Genomic DNA, 15,229 nt, shown 5'->3' on the forward strand with positions numbered 1-15,229 from the left:
GTACCCACCAAGGTGATTTGGGGGAGCAGGGGCAGAAAGCAGTGGCACAGGGCTGGCACCCTAGGAGCTGCAGATCCAGGCACAGCTTCCTCATCCTCCTCCAGCCCTGAAGATACTTCAGAGAGCCCCAGGATCCAGCACGGATCCCACACACCTGGATTTTGCACAACCTGCCTGTTTCCCTCCTGGAAATCAGCAGCCATCACCCCGGTGCCCACATCCTGGTGGCCCGGAGATGGCCCCTTGTGGGCAGCAGCGTGGCTGCCACCAGCACAGAGCAGGAGGGACAAGGGTCTGTGGTGCAGATGGGGAGCAAGGAGAAGGCACAGCTAATTGGGATAATTGCTAAAGCAGGCGAGGGGTAAGCAGGGAGGGAGGCGGTGAACAAGGAGCCGTTGTGCACAGGCAGCCCAGGCGCACAGCCCCGGCTCCAGCCGACAGTGAAAGCCAAACAAACGGGGACTGTGTGAAGCGAGGGAGGACAAGCAGGCGGCAGGACAGAAACCAGAGCTCTGCTGGAGAGAGCCGGAGCCAAGGGATCAGCTGGGAGCTGGTGCTGTGCGGGTCTGCCTGCTCCCCGCATGGCAGCATCCTGGGCTGCCACTGCAAAGCCTTCACCAGGGGCAGGATCATGCCATCCCTGACCCATCCCTGGGGCAGAGGCCAAAGAGAGGAGGATGGCAAAGTGCTGCGGATGCGCCAGGCCAGGAGACAGGTAACAGCCCTTCTGTTGCAGCCATCCCCGGGACTGGAAACTTTCAGTTGCAGAAAAATAGCAGGAAATCAACCCATCATGCTAAAAAAATCATGGGCAGGTGTAGCTGCTGCATGAGATCTCCATGTGGTCATGGCACAGCGGGAGCCACAGCAGCACCCAGCGTGGCTGTTTGCAGTGCAAGCAAAAGCGGTGCCTGCAGGGAGCCCGTTGGACCTGCGTGCCAGCAGCTGCCCCCGCCTCAGCCCGGCTTCTTCCTTCGCAGGAAGGACAAGTGACCTTTGAGGAGGGAAAGCTGTGGCTGTGCATGTGGGCTGCCCAACAGGGTGTCCCCACATGGGGCTTTCACTGCCTCTTTTGCAGATGTCTGTGTGTGAGCGGGTGTTTCACCTTGGAAGACATCGCAGGCTGTTTGCTGCCGTGCGTGCTGGGCTGAGGTTTGCAACAGGTGAATTGCCCCTCCTAAAGTCCCCGTGCAATGGCACGAGGCCACCCCGCAGCACCCCTGTCCCTGTGGCACGTGGCAGGTGAGGACGCGTGAGCCCTGGGGTGATGCTGTGGTGCAGAGGGGGACATCTCTGCGCCAGCTGGAGGTACCTGCCTGAGCGGATATTTTGCACGTGGGGGGGACAGAGATGGAGGTGGGAGATTTTGGAACTGGGGGATGATGTCAAGCAAAGCGCCCCAGTTCCGTGCTTGCTGGCACGTTCAGCAGCATCTCTGTGCAGGGGCAGCCGCTGGCTCCTGGTTCAAAGCCCATCGGGAACGGCCCATCCTCAGCCCCAAAGTGCTCAGCTGGAGGAGACGGGAAGGACTTGCTCCAGGCCAGGAAATCCTTGCTTTCTCCTCCAGCTGAGCCGCAGTGGTCAGCCACAATGCATGCTTCCCCCACACCGCTGCCAAGCCCCGGCATGACCCAGGGGCTGGCGGGCCAGGGAGCCGCAGGGGACAGGGACAGAGGGTGAGTGTGGGAGGGTGATAAGGAAAGCGGCTGCTGTCCCGGTTCCTGCGGCTGGTGCGAGCAGGGCAGAGGCAGGCAGCAGGCCAGGCACCAGCCGACTCGCACAGCACCAGCTCTGGCTGTGCCAGCCCAGACACCAGGTAATTTGTCTGGCTCATTGAGGAGTGCAGCATCCCCCTGCCAGGGCAGAGTGGGGCTGAAACTGGAAAGGCTTTGGGCACTGTGGCTGAAGCTTGAGCATCCCCTGTGCCGATGGATGACGTGCAGTGCAGGCGTGGAGGAGCCCGAATGCACAAGCTGTTGCAAATGTGCCTCTGCGGAGTCCTCAGCCCCTGCCGCAGGCACACGGGGAACCAGGCAGATGGATGGGTGCTCAACACCCACACACACTACCCATGCACATGTACCCTGGCCAGACCCAGCACTGCCTGCGTTTTGCACTGCCCCACGGTGCTCTTGGCATCCCTGTCCCCCACTCCTGGGCCTGCAGCGTGGCTGAGATGTCACATCAGGGAAGTGCAACATGCACAGGGCAGAGCTAGTGCTGGGTTCTGTCACATCTGAGGAGATGCCAGCCCTTCCTGGGGATGTGCTCGTGCTGCAGGGTGAGCACATTGGGAGGTTTGTAGAGAAGCCTGCGCTGCCCCTCGCTATGGAGCTGAATCGCAGGTGTCGAGGGCAGGACTGGGCCTGCTGCAGGACGAGTGGCTGTGCTGCCCAGGGACCCCCACTGCATGCAGCCCGTGTACTGACCCCAGGATACATCCTGGCACCGTGGGCAACCCCCGCCTTTGAGCAGCTTTTGCAGGTCATTTCCAGGCTTTGTTTTGGCTTTACAAGCTGCTGCTGCTGCCCTTTGGGAACACATCACTTTCCCAAAGAGGCCACCAAGAAGGAAAAAATTCTTCCCAGAGAGGGCTGTTGGGCATTGGAACAGGCTGCCCAGGGAGACGGTGCAGTCACCATCCCTGGAAGTGTTTAAAAGGCATTTAAACAAGGTTCTTAGGGATGTGGTTTAGTGCTAGAGTTAGGTTATGGTTGAACTTGATGAGCCTGATGGTCTTTTCCAACCAAAATGATACTATGATTCTATGATTCTGTGATTCTAACTGAAACAACTCACCCCATGCCGCAGACAGACCACCTGGAGATGAGCAGTGCAGGGCTGCAGCTCTGCGCGTGGACATGGGGCATGTGGGGCTGCCGGGGCCCCATGCTATGGGGCATGGCCGTGGGGCTGACAGGTCACATACCCACACTGGGCTGTGCCCACGTGCTGCCCTGACAGCGGGTTCAGCGCCAGGACTCTGGGACAGGACACTGAGCAGGGGCTGCAGCCTGGCACGGGGGGACGAGTGGATATTTGCACCGTGCTGGGGTTTTCCACCCAGAGTGCTGGAAATGGGCTGTGCTGCCCCAAAACTGGCACCCTTGGCACCTTTGTCACCGTGCACCAGTCTGCCACCCGTCAGAGATGCACCAGCGTCCCTTCCATAGCACCCTCATGCCTGCAGCCCCCAACACCTCCTCCCCAGCTGATCCTCTGTGCCTGGCAGCACCAGCCCCATGGGCTTCCCCCTGCGGATGCTGGTGTCTTCCACGGTCCTTCTACCATCCCCTGGGCCTCACTCTGCTGCTTAATGAGGAGGCAGCTGAGAATTCAGGCAAATGCCTTGGGGCAAACCTCACACAACAGAGGAGCCCACGGAGGGAGCCCCATGATGTCCCAAATCACCCCACCTGTCTGGTTTTGTTTTGCACAACCTGAATTTGCGGGTTGACTTCCTGTTGCTGCACTGGCCCAACTCATCCCTGCACCCTTTTCAAGCACCGTCTACCCAGGAGCTCTCCTTAGGTTTGGAAAAGTCTTCAGTCTCACCAAGGTTTGGTGAGAAGCCATGAGCTGTGCTGGGCGCTCTGACCCAGCCGACTGCAAACCCTTTCCCTCTAGTAAACCCCGCTCTGCATCCTCCTCTGGTGATGATGGGGTGGAAAGAGCATCATTACCCTCCTGCGCCTGCGCCACAGCACTATGTCTTCCCAGGAGCCACTGAGTATTCAGCAGACACAACCTGTCCATGAATTTCTGTGTCCTGGTGACTGGGAGAGCCCCTGCGAGGAGCTGGGGCTGGGGAAGCACCACCGATGCTGATGCCACACACATGCCTGTCCCCAGGGGAAGGGTGCCCAGTAATGGGATGTACCCGTGGCTTTTGGTTTGGCTTTGGACTGTTTTTGTTTGGTTGGTTTTTTTCACCAAAATAAATGCTCATTTTGCTGTGTGTGAGGCACCAGCAAGTCAAGGCATCCCATGAGATCACTGTGGTTACTGGTATCCTGCAAAAAAACCCTAGAAGTTTGTTTGGTCATGTAGGCTCGGGGGCTGTGGGTACCCTGCCATGGTACGGCTGCGGGGACCCAAGGTCTTTTCTGGATGCCTGTTGCAGGAATCGCTGAGCCCAGCACTTTCCTCCCGGCTGCACGTCCCATGGCTGGGGACGCCCAGCCCGGCAGCCCCGCTGGGCTCCAGCCCTGCTCTCACCCCCCGTGCTGGCTGCCCAGACCCCGGCCCCTCCGCGGGGCTGCCCTCTCGCTTTGGGGCTGGTGGGAGGCGGCGTGGGCTGCAGCGGGCTCATGGCTCACTTAAAAAGAAAAGGAAAGCAAAGGTTCGCTTTTTCTCCAGTTTCTCTCATGGTTTTCTCAGGCTCCTCCTCAAATGGCAGAGGTTGTCTCCTGGCTTCAGCAGCATGTTTCTGTGGAAAGGCCGTGGCACCTGGTGAGGACCAGCCTCTCCACCGCCGCTCCTGGCACAGGACGTCGCCTGGGTGGGCATTGGGCGTTTGGGTGTTTGCATTTTTTGCTGTTGAATTTATTTTTTTTCCCTGCAGACAATTGCAGGAAATCAGGCTGGTTTTAAGCAACAAATAACTAGGCGTTAGTTCAGCTGCTCCATTCTCAGGGTGCAGAGCTCTGAAGTGCCCGCTGGCTCCCAGCTCAGCGAGTCCCGCACGGGGCGACTCCAAACCAGCAGCCTGGGCTGGGGTGCAGCAGCTTTTCCATCTGAAGATTCTCCATCGTCTATAAACCTTCCAGAGAGCCATATGAGACTGCTGGATGTGGCTCTCGGAGCTCAACTGGGAGTTTGTATCTTGCCAAGAAATTAAATGTTTGAACTTCAGGCTCCAGATGAGATGTTTCTGCTCAGGCTGGGTCTCTGCTGACACAAATCTGCTCCATCACCTGCGCCAGATGGACGAACACTGAACAGCTCTGTTGTGCCCAGACTTCCCCCTGTGGCTCCTGCAGGACGGACTGATTTTGGGGACAAGGAGCAGGGAATGATGCTTTGCAATGCTGAAAAGGTCAGATTTAGGCTTTCAACCTCCGAATCCCCCCACCAGGGAATAATGCTGAATTTGAAGGACTTATTTAGCTCCATCTGTGGAGACTGCACGACTCCTGGGGAGAGGGGCTGGTGCCCATCGTTCGCTGCCAGTGAGGAGAGGTGAGACCTGAGCCACCTCCTGCCCCTGGTACTGTGGCTGTCTGTCCTCTCCGGCCAGGGGACGGCTGGACCATCCTCAGTGCCCAGGGGCCCTGAGCTGTGGGGATGCAGGTCTGCCTGGCACTGTGATGATGTGTGATGGGCACAGCTCCTGGGGCATCACCAGAGCAGCCAGGGCACCAGTCCCAGTCTCTGAGCCTCGCCGAGAGTATTTGCTGGCAGCATGTGATGACAACCTCCCTCTCTCATGGGTGTCCCCATTCCCAGCTGCTGTTACAGACAAACCCACATTTCTAAGGTGTCCTGTTTTTGGACGATGGACCCCAGTGACGCCAGCTGCTCCATGAATCACTGGATCACAGAATCACAGAACATCAGGGATTGGAAGGGGCCTGGAAAGCTCATCCAGTGCAATCCCCCCATGGAGCAGGAACACCCAGATGAGGTTCCACAGGAAGGTGTCCAGGCGGGTTGGAATGTCTGCACAGAAGGAGACTCCACAACCCCCCTGGGCAGCCTGGGCCAGGCTCTGCCACCCTCACCAGGAACAAGTTTCTTCTCAAATTCAAGTGGAACCTCCTGTGTTCCCGTTTGTACCCATTGCCCCTTGTCCTGTCACTGGCTGTCACCCAGAAAAGCCTGGCTCCATCCTCCTGACACTCCCCCTTTCCACATTGATCCCCATGAATGAGTCCCCCCTCAGTCTCCTCTTGTCCAGCTGCAGAGCCCCAGCTCCCTCAGCCTTTCCTCACCCGGGAGATGCTCCACTCCCTGCAGCATCTTGGTGGCTGCACTGGACTCTCTCCAGCAGTTCCCTGTCCTGCTGGAACTGAGGGGCCACAACTGGACACAATATTGCAGGTGTGGTCTCCCCAGGGCAGAGCAGAGGGGCAGGAGAACCTCTCTGACCTACTGACCACCCCCTTCTAACCCACCCCAGGTACCATTGGCTTCCTGGCCACAAGGGCCCAGTGCTGGCTCATGGTCACCCTGCTGTCCCCAGGACCCCCAGGTCCCTTTCCCCTACGCTGCTCTCCAACAGGTCATCACCCAACTTACACTGGAACCTGGGGCTGTTCCTGCCCAGATTCAAGACTCTACACTTGCCCTTGTTCTATTTCATTAAATTTCTCCCCGCCCAACTCTCCAGCCTGTCCAGGTCTCTGGATGGCAGCACAGCTTCCAGTGTCACCACTCCTCCCGGTTTGGATGCATCTTCTGTCCGACAGCAGCACCCATGTGTGCCCGCTGGTGCTGCAGCAGGTTGGTGCTGAGGCTGAAGGGAGCACTGGGAGCAACTGGTATGGGCACTGGGGAGAGTGTGCTGGTGCTTGAGGAGGATGAGGGTGTCACTGAGTCTGTCCTCATGGGTGGGACACTCATAGGGGCTCTGTCCCATGTGGGTTCGCAGGTGGGAGCTCTGTGCAAAGCCCTCGCTGCACTTGGGGCGTTTATAGGGTCTCTGCCACAGGGACCTTTTGGGACAAGGGCTCTCAGCACTGTCCCTGACATCCCCAGCAGCCTGGGAGGGGATGTCCCCATGGTCCCCTGATATGCCAGAGCCTCCACATCCTCCTCCACATTGTCAGCACCTGTCAGAGGAAAGAAAACACAGCTGTAACTTCTTCCATGGACCACCTGAACCTGCCAGAGCTGCTGCTGCCATGAGAATCACAGTCAGCTGGGTCAATGGGCCCGGGGGGATGAATAAACCCCAGGAGGGTCCAGGACCTTGGCTCTGGTGGCAGTGCCCTCCCCAGCCTTGGTGCCTGGGAGTTTATCCTCGACAGGGACAAGAGGGTCAGAGCTCCCTGGGGCTGGTGAGCTTTGAGGAGGAAGGGGGGATGCTGCCATGACCCTGAATTCATCACGCTTTGGGACAGCTTGCCCAAATGGCAGGTGCTGTAGTGGCCACTTTGGCCTGGCAGGGACCTTATAGGGTCTACAGAGGATGTAGTTGCTCCTGTTCCTTTTCCTTGCCAGAGGACCTGGCTTAACCCAGCCCTCACCAGCAGAGCTGTGAACGTGCTGCTGCGGGACTGGTTCCAGGTACATCACCGCTGCACCCACGGCCAGGAGGAAAGGAGCTATTAAAGACATTGTTGGCCCAAGAACAAATTGGCCATCAGGAAATTAAGGTTGGAATGGAGAAAATGGCCAGATCTGGACCAGGAGAGCAGCAGTGGAGGCTGGAAGGGCTTTCCCAGGATGAGACCGCAGCCAGCCCAGCTGCTGCAGAGCTGGCGCCAGAGCCTGAGGAATGAGATTATCCAGGAGGCGCCTGCGAGATGGGAGCTGCTGCAGCGAGATGCCAGGGGGGGACATCAGCCGTGATGGAGGCACTTCAGGTTAAAGCCACCACCCTGCTCGGAGAGGTTGCGTGGGGTCCGCAGCCCTGGGCAGCAGTGGGTGGGATGTCCCTGCCCAAAAAACTCAGAGGTGCTAAGAGATGAGCTGCACTTCGGAGCCCTCTGGGAGAGGGAAGGCACCAAGGACACAGGGTGCTCAACCTGAGCTGTGCCTGGTGCGCAGCCTCGCAGCTCCCTGCGAGCACAGCCGCTTATCAACAGGGCTGCGCGGGGAAATCCGGGGCAAAAAGCCAAAACGAGCAAGTCCTGAGGCGCTGGGAGGAGGAGGAACTCTGTGCTGGAGAGTGCCACAGCGACATCCCCTGCGCGAGTGGGGACACGCCGTGCGCGGGCAGGCCGGGCCGGGGTTACGGCAGGACAGCCGGCAGGATGCTGTCTCTTCTTGTACGGCTGCTTGGTAAAATCTGTGAGTTTTTCTCTGGGGAGACAGCTCAAGATGGGCAAACCTGGCAGCAGGGAGGCCCAGTGAAGGGGCAGGGGCTGCCGGGAGCTCTCCTCTGGGCAACCCTGCGGGAGCAGAGAGGCCCCGGGGTGTCTGTGCAGGTGTTTTTCAGCTTTCAAAACCCAAGAGCTGGGTGCTGTGAGGCTGGTATGCATGGTGCGTGCTCTGGTGCACCCTTACTCTCAGTCATCAGTGGGGAAACTGAGGCACAGAGATGCACGGGGCCCCTCTCCCAGTGCTAGAGCTGGTCAGAGGAACGTTTGTCCTCCCACCTTCTCCCAAAAAATTCCCAGGGCTCCATCTTCACATCCCTCCACCCCAGGAGGTCACAGAGTCTCTTTACAGGGCAGACCACACTTTTGGAGCTGGAAGCCCAGCGAGATCCAGGACTAAGGCACCAGTGGCAGCCGGCAGGCAGAGAGTGGGGCTTGCAGGCAGGCGCAGGCAGCAGGGCGCTCTGCCCACTGGGTGCCCGGCCAGCTCAGCACCCACCAGCATCCTCCCCCGTCACAGGGACAGTGCCGCCAGGGCTGGGCAGGGTCCTGTCACCCACCAGAGCCCTCCTGCTCGGTCCATGGGTGCCAAGGGTGCAGCCCCCAGCCCAGCGTCCTCACTCAGCTGGCAGGCAGGGCAGTGGTGGCACTGCTGTGAGCAGGATCCAGCCAGCCCATGCAGCCCCAGCGCCTCAGTGCAGGTGAGAATTGTAGGTTTTGGTTGCGATGGCCAGAAGGAAGCAGCTTTTCCCTTTGCAAAGTGCTGAAGGAAACATAATTCAATCCCAGCAGGATTCAGCTGCAGTTTGGGACAACCTCTGCCCTGTGCCTGTCCCCAGGCTGCCCCGGCCCCCTGTTCACAGCCCTGTCCCTGGCATCCATGAAGCTCCTGGGGGAGACGGGTTTTTGCACAGAAATGCTTGTGAGAAGATGTTGGGGCTCTGCGCAAGCCAGTTTTGGGGGTGTGGTGATGAGAAGGATGACACTGGCTGAGGGCATCACAGCAATGTCACACAGCGGGCACATGGCTGGAGTAGGGGACTCATGGTGGCCCTGTCCCACCCCACAATATGCTCAGCCACCAGCACAGGAGAGACTGTCCAGCTGCAAGGACAGGAGCTGTGTCCCACACCCTGGGGACAGGACACCAGGCCAGGCACAGGCTCCCAGCAAAACCCACCCTGTCCCCAAGCACCCAGAAGCAGGGACATGGTGCACTGGGGGCCCTGGCAGGACTGACTGTGGCCACCCAGCAGTAAGGACCCTCCTGAGAATCCCAAAGTCCTGCAACCTTCAGCAAAATACCCGTTCAGAACCCGCATGGGACACACAGGGGACATGTGGGTGTCCTGCCCAGGGTGGAGCAGTGAAGCTGTGGCGGTGCCATGTCCCCACCAAGCCTTGTTTCCCTAGGCCAGGCTGGTGTCCTTCACCTTCCTGCTTTCCCTGCAGCTTCCCTGGGGACCTGGCAGCACCGAGGAGACCCAGGCTGGTACCTCCCACTGCCCCAAAGGAGGATGCCAGGTCTGGATGTGGGGCTGGAATGCTGCTGTCTTGCTTTCCACCCAGTTGCCTGGGCTGGCAGGCTGGTCCTCATGGTTCCCTTTGTCCCCCCAAGACTCAGCTCTTGCTCTGAGCTCCATCCCTCTGGGGATGGCCATCTCCTCAAGGAGCCATGGGGCAGGTGTCCAGGATGAAAACCCTGACCCTGGGTGGGGGTGGCAGGAGGGGACATCAGAAGAACAGCCACTTGCAGAGGAGCTGTGGGGGTGGCTTTGGCCCATGGGGCTTTGGGCAAGGCTGGGAGCAGCTCTGGCTTCCGGTGGTTGGGGACATTGTGTCCTCACACTGGTGCTGGGCCCAGCTCCATCAGCGCTGGTGGGAAGTGAGGAGGCTGAGGAGCTGGCACGCAGCACTGCCCTGCCTGTGGCCCTTCCGCTGTCCCCGCAGGGCTGGCGCTGCCCCAGGACCCCTCCACGGGCCCAGCAGGTACCAGTGAGTGGGACAAGGCAACACCAGGGAACCAAAGCAGTCCTGTCAGCTGGTGGGGACAAGGACACTGGCTTTGCAGTGATGGGAGTGTGGCAGGATCAGGGCCACAAGGCAACAGCACCTGGCTTCTGCACTGGGTTTTCAGCTGGGATTTTCCAAAAAGCCTCACGCCAGAGCAGGACTGAGGGCTGGGGCTCGCACTGCGTCTCGCCTGCCTAGTTGCAGGTAGAGGGGGCTGTAAGTTTGTATCTTTTCTCTTGCAGCAGTTCCGGTCCCAGGGACTGGCACATGTGCCAGCATCCTGCTCCATGCCCCTGTACCAGCCGCGTCCTCACTCCGTCCAGCCCCCTGCGACGCCCTGGGGAGGCACAGGGCAGCCTCCCCCCTGCCCTGGAAATAGCTCTGTTGGTGGGCCCAGGTTCACATCACAGCCAGCATCCCACCACAGATCTTCCTGATGCCCAGGACATACCAGGTCAAGCACACTTGGTTTGTGCCCCTCTGGCTGCCCAGTGATGCGGACCCCAGGGGAGTCCTGGCATTGGGGTGTCAGGGCTGGAGAGCTGGGACACAGCCAGGCAGGTGTGAGGGACCCCAGGCTGCAGGGACGTGGTGTCCATGGGGACAAGCAGAGCCTGGCAGGTGGCTCCGAGGGGTGCTAGGGGTGCAGTGGGTGCAGGTGCCTGCTGTCCCCCTGCCCAGTGTGTCTCGCCAGCGCCCGGTGTTCCCTGCCCACTGCCTCGGTTCGGTACTGGTGCCCCGTTCCCCGTGCAGCCGCGGGCGGGGCGGCGGGTGCCGGGGCGATCGGTGCCGGGCCGAGCCGGGCTGCGGGGACCGAGCGGCGGGTGTCGGGCCGGGCCGGGCGGGAGGGGCCGGCCAGTGGGTACCGGGGCGGTCGGGGCCGAGGCCGGGGCGGGCCGGGCCGGGCGGGGCGATCGCGCAGGAGGAAGCGCAGCCGGCGGCAGAGCGGCCGGAGCCGCGCACTCGGTGAGTGGCGGGAGAGACTCGCTGCCCGCGCCCGCCTGTCCCCTTCTTGTCCCCTCCCTGTCCCCCGCCTGCCCCCCTCTGCTTCCCTCTTTCCCCCACCAGCCCCTTTTCCCTGCCCCGGGCCGCAGTTCCCCTACTCCCCCACAACCTACCCCACCCCCTGCCCCCCTCCCTCCTGCCCCTGTCTTCTCCCCTCCTTCCCCTGCCTCTCCCTCTCCCCCACACGCACTTGCTCCCCACTCCTCTCCCCAGTGCCCGCCCCCCACCTTTGAGACCTGTCTCCCCCCAGAAGCTTCTACCCCACCCCACTGTCCTGCCTGCACCATGTCTCCCACCCAGTCCCTCCTCCACCCCTCAGCACCCTGCCCACCCCCATGTCACCCTGCCCAGGTGTCACCTCCTCAGGGCCACACAGCCAATGGTGGCATGTCGCGGTCCCCTGGGGTTGACAGGGAGAGGGGCTGCACAGCTCTCCACGCTGCTCCCAAACCAGTGGGGTCTGCTGGGGGGTCCCTTCCCCATGCCATGGGAACAACCCCAGCACTGACACCCCCTGCACTCTGGGTTGACGGGGGTCTCTGTCTTGCAGGAGGTGGGCACCACCAGCTGGGCCACGCGTGTTGGCGATCAGCAGGGAGATGGATCGTGGCGTCAGCCTGGAGAACCCCTACGCCAGTGTCAACATCCCGCGGGAGCAGTTCCAGCAAAGCTTCATCACTCGCTACCTGAAGGACGAGGCCACTGTCATCGCCAATCCTGCGGCCGTGCCCACCTACAGCGTGGAGGAGCATGCAGGCTCTGCTGACAGCCGGAACAGCCCAACCATTGCCACCGGGAAGTCCTGGTCCCGTCCCTACAATCCCTATGCCAGCCTGAGGATGCCCAACGGGGAATCGTCCAGCTCCTTTTACACTGTCACCCTGGACAAGCCACCCAAGGGCCAGGAGCGGGAGGCTGGTGGGCTGTGTGGCTGCTGCAAGTGCTGCCCCTGCAGAAAGTGTTGCTGTGTCATCTCCTAAGGGCCCTCACTGCACCCATGGGACCTGCTGCCCATGGGACAGGGCCAAATGGCCCCACAAGAACATGTCTACGTGGCCTAAACACCCCAGGGAGCTGTTCCGGTGCCTGGCAGACCTGGCAGCTGGGAGGTGGTACCAGCTGGACTCTGTCATTGCTTTTCACCCAGGACCTCTGCAGCCAGATATGCTGGTGATGGGCACCTGCCAGATCCTGAGAGCCCAGTGTGGGACATGAGGGAGAAGGACAGGTCCTCCTGCCCCGCTGAAGCCCAGGAGCCTTGGGGATTATGTGTGCCAACGCAGATACCACCGAGAAGTGCCTACGCTGGAGATGGGGGCAGCACTTTGAGCCTGCAATCCTGTACATTGACCCTGCCAGCCTGCCCTTGCTGGGAAACCTCCAGCTCCGGGGAAGGTGCAGGCGTTGCCCGCTGGAGGGTGGGTTTGGGTGGTGGCAGCCCTGTGTGTGTGACAGAGGAGTGCATCATCATCGCTGTCTCGGAGCGGTGGAGAGGAGCCAAGGACACGTCCCCAGCTGGGGTGGGGACCCACCTCCCCAGAACTGAGTGGTGCCATGCTCACAGCATCACACTGTCTATGGGACAGAGGGAAGGAGATGGGAAGGACAGACAGACAAAGCATGGCAAAGTGTGGGGCCGTGCTCCAGGGCAGCATCTGATGGCATGGCATGGGTGTGTGTGTCAGCATCCCAGAGCCGGGAAACCCCTGGCCCCATTCAGCTCCTCCTGCCAGGCTCAGGGAGAGCTGGGCACAGCCCCTCACGCCATCAGTATCTGTATCCCACCCTGGGGATCCACATTGCGCTGGGGCCGGTGTGGAGGGCTGGCCCAGCTCCAGCAGCGGGGTAGCACTGGGACACCCTGTTTGGGATGCAGATCCCCATCATTCACCTTCTGCGACCCCCTGGGCACCGAGGAGGGTGAGCGAGGAGCCCACTGGCCTGTTCGCAGCAGACCAGGGCGGCTCCAGGCTGGGTTTTCGGCTGGGGCTGGCGCCACCGACCTGGAACAAGCCCGCCGTTGTGCTGGCGTCCCATGGGCGGCCGTGCTGCCAGGCGGCAGCTGCGTCAGCACCGGCGGCTGCTGCAGGAACTGCCTGGGCTGCAGGGGCTTGGAAAGAGTGCGTGTGTTAGCAGATGACTTCAGGGTGCTGCAAATAAAATTACAGCCATCTCCTCCCCTGCCAAGGTACGCCTCTTCCCTCTGCCCTGGATTTTCCGGGATTCCTGTGTTACTTCTTGCTTACCCTGGCGGGCTGTGGAAGGGCAGTGCAGGGGGCACACAGCCCTCTCCCCACTCAAAACCAAGCTTAACTATTGCACTGCTGACTTGTGGCAGCAGTGCTGGGACACTGAGCTCTTCAGCTCGCTGCTGCATGGGCCCACCGCTCCCCTCACACGGCGTTTCCAGTACAGCCTGCTCCTGCCCGCCTGGGGACCTGGCTGGTGCTCAGCCCGGCCCTGCCAAGCTGGATGGCTGTCCTGTCTTTTGGAAAGAGAGAACTGGGCTTTGGGGGGGCTGGGGAAGGCGTAGGCTCCTGGCTGGGCCAGCTGGGTGGGCTTTGTGGCTCTGCCTCAGCTGGCCATGACCTCCAGGGCGCCAACCAGCACTGGAAGCCCACCACTGCTTGGAGCCCACCACCACCAGGGTTCCACCAGCACTAGGATCCTACCACAATTGGGAACATACCAGAACCAGGAGCCCAGTGTTGCTGGGACATTCCTCCAGAACTGGGAGCCAATCACCCCTAGCAGGCACCATCGCTGAGATCCCCCGAATTCCCACCACCCCTGGGAGCTTCTGGGCTGGGGTGGCAGTGGCCTGGCAGATGTGCAGCTCCTCATTTCACCCCAGCTCAGGCTCCTCTGCCTGGCCCAGGTCCTGTGATGGTGGGTGGCCGGGGGGGTGCAACTTGCAGCGGGGGTTGGCAGCGACACAGCCCCACGCTGCCCTGCACAAGGAACATTCTTGTTCTCCCTGCCTGGCCTGCGGGCAGTGCTGGCGTGAGGACGGGCAGATCCACCCCTTGTTTGCTGTCACGGCCCGAACACCAGCCCAGCCCTGCCGCAGAGCTTGGCCGGGACCTGCTGTCACCTCGGTGGTGTGGCTGAAACACTCACGCCACAGAGGCTGCTCTGTACTGGGGTTGTGTGCTCTGTGGGGACAAACACGGTTTGGGGAGGGAAAACACCCCAAGGGGTATGTGGTGCCTTTGGCAGAACCATGGGGGCTGTTGGGGCTGGCATCGAGGGGGTGCCAGGGGCAAGGGATGAGCTGGCATGACCCGGGCAGGGTGCTGGCAGGGTGCAGCATCTGCTGACAGTGCCGTGTGTCACCGCTGCCTGTCGCTCTGCCTAACCTTGGGGCGATGGCAAACAAGCCGGGAGAGGCTGGGCAGAGCGCTGCCTGCCAGACACCTGGGCAATGATTAAGCTGGAGGCAGCAGGAAAGCCGGGGCTGTGAGCAGGGGAGGGCACACGGTGCTGCCCCAGACCTTGACGGGGCTCTGGGTGACATGAGCAGCTGTATGCAGGGTCCCGTGGGTGCTCCCTGGGTGGGTTTCATCTTTGAAGGGTGCTCAGGGGTGCGGAGGGTTGTGCTGGGTGACTGTCACCTCCTGCGTCTGGGGTGTGGGTGCTGATGCACGGCGCTGGCTCATCTGGATCAGACCTTTGTGCTCCCCTGCGGGTGCTGCTCCCAGCCCTGCTGTTCCAAAGGTCCCTGCAGCGCTCGGGGGTGAGTCCTGGGAGCAGGAAAAGACATTCCTCACAAATGGCGTGTTGCTGCTGATTGCAGATACGCCTTCCCTGTCCCCAGATTTGGGTGTTTCACCAGGGCTCACAGAGCCCAGCCGAGGCTGAAGTTTGGTTTCAGGCAGCGTGGCCCTCAGTGTCACCCTGTGTGGCTTGGCAGATGCACAGCCCATGTCACCACGGGGTGCAGAGCAGATGAGCCGGGTCCGTGGCCGCGCACCAGGGGCCGAGGGCAGGTGGGCACAACCACTTGCTGGGACGCAGCTCTGCTGGCATCAGGGAGGGGACACGAGGACTGATGGGCAGGGGCTGCAATGGGACAGGAGGGCAGGAGGTGTGTGTGTGGGCATGTCTGCAGCCAAGGGGCTGTCACTGTCCCTGGGCAGTGCCAGGCATACCCCTACTTGTGCACAGAGACAAGCACCTCTCACCCATACAGTCTTCAGGCAGAGCTTCATATGGCCCAAAGGGAC

The 15,229-nt window shown here is 61.1% G+C and overlaps 1 protein-coding gene across 1 annotated transcript; it reads left to right on the top strand.

Moving 5' to 3' along the window:
• The first annotated feature begins 10,939 nt into the window (after positions 1–10,939).
• Positions 10,940–13,121, top strand: LOC309447441 (uncharacterized protein). Its single transcript, XM_082068049.1, has 2 exons — positions 10,940–10,964; positions 11,554–13,121. Exon 2 carries the CDS (start codon positions 11,603–11,605, stop codon positions 11,981–11,983), a length of 381 nt encoding a protein of 126 aa, XP_081924175.1. The 5' UTR covers positions 10,940–10,964; positions 11,554–11,602; the 3' UTR covers positions 11,984–13,121.
• Positions 13,122–15,229: the final 2,108 nt, after the last annotated feature.

This window comes from Streptopelia decaocto (assembly GCF_964273445.1).
Source record: "Streptopelia decaocto genome assembly, chromosome: 17".
Taxonomy (NCBI): Eukaryota; Metazoa; Chordata; class Aves; order Columbiformes; family Columbidae; genus Streptopelia; species Streptopelia decaocto.

Bases quoted from the DNA above. Each gene is read 5' to 3' on its own strand.
- LOC309447441 (XM_082068049.1), top strand. From the start codon at position 11,603: ATGGATCGTGGCGTCAGCCTGGAGAACCCCTACGCCAGTGTCAACATC.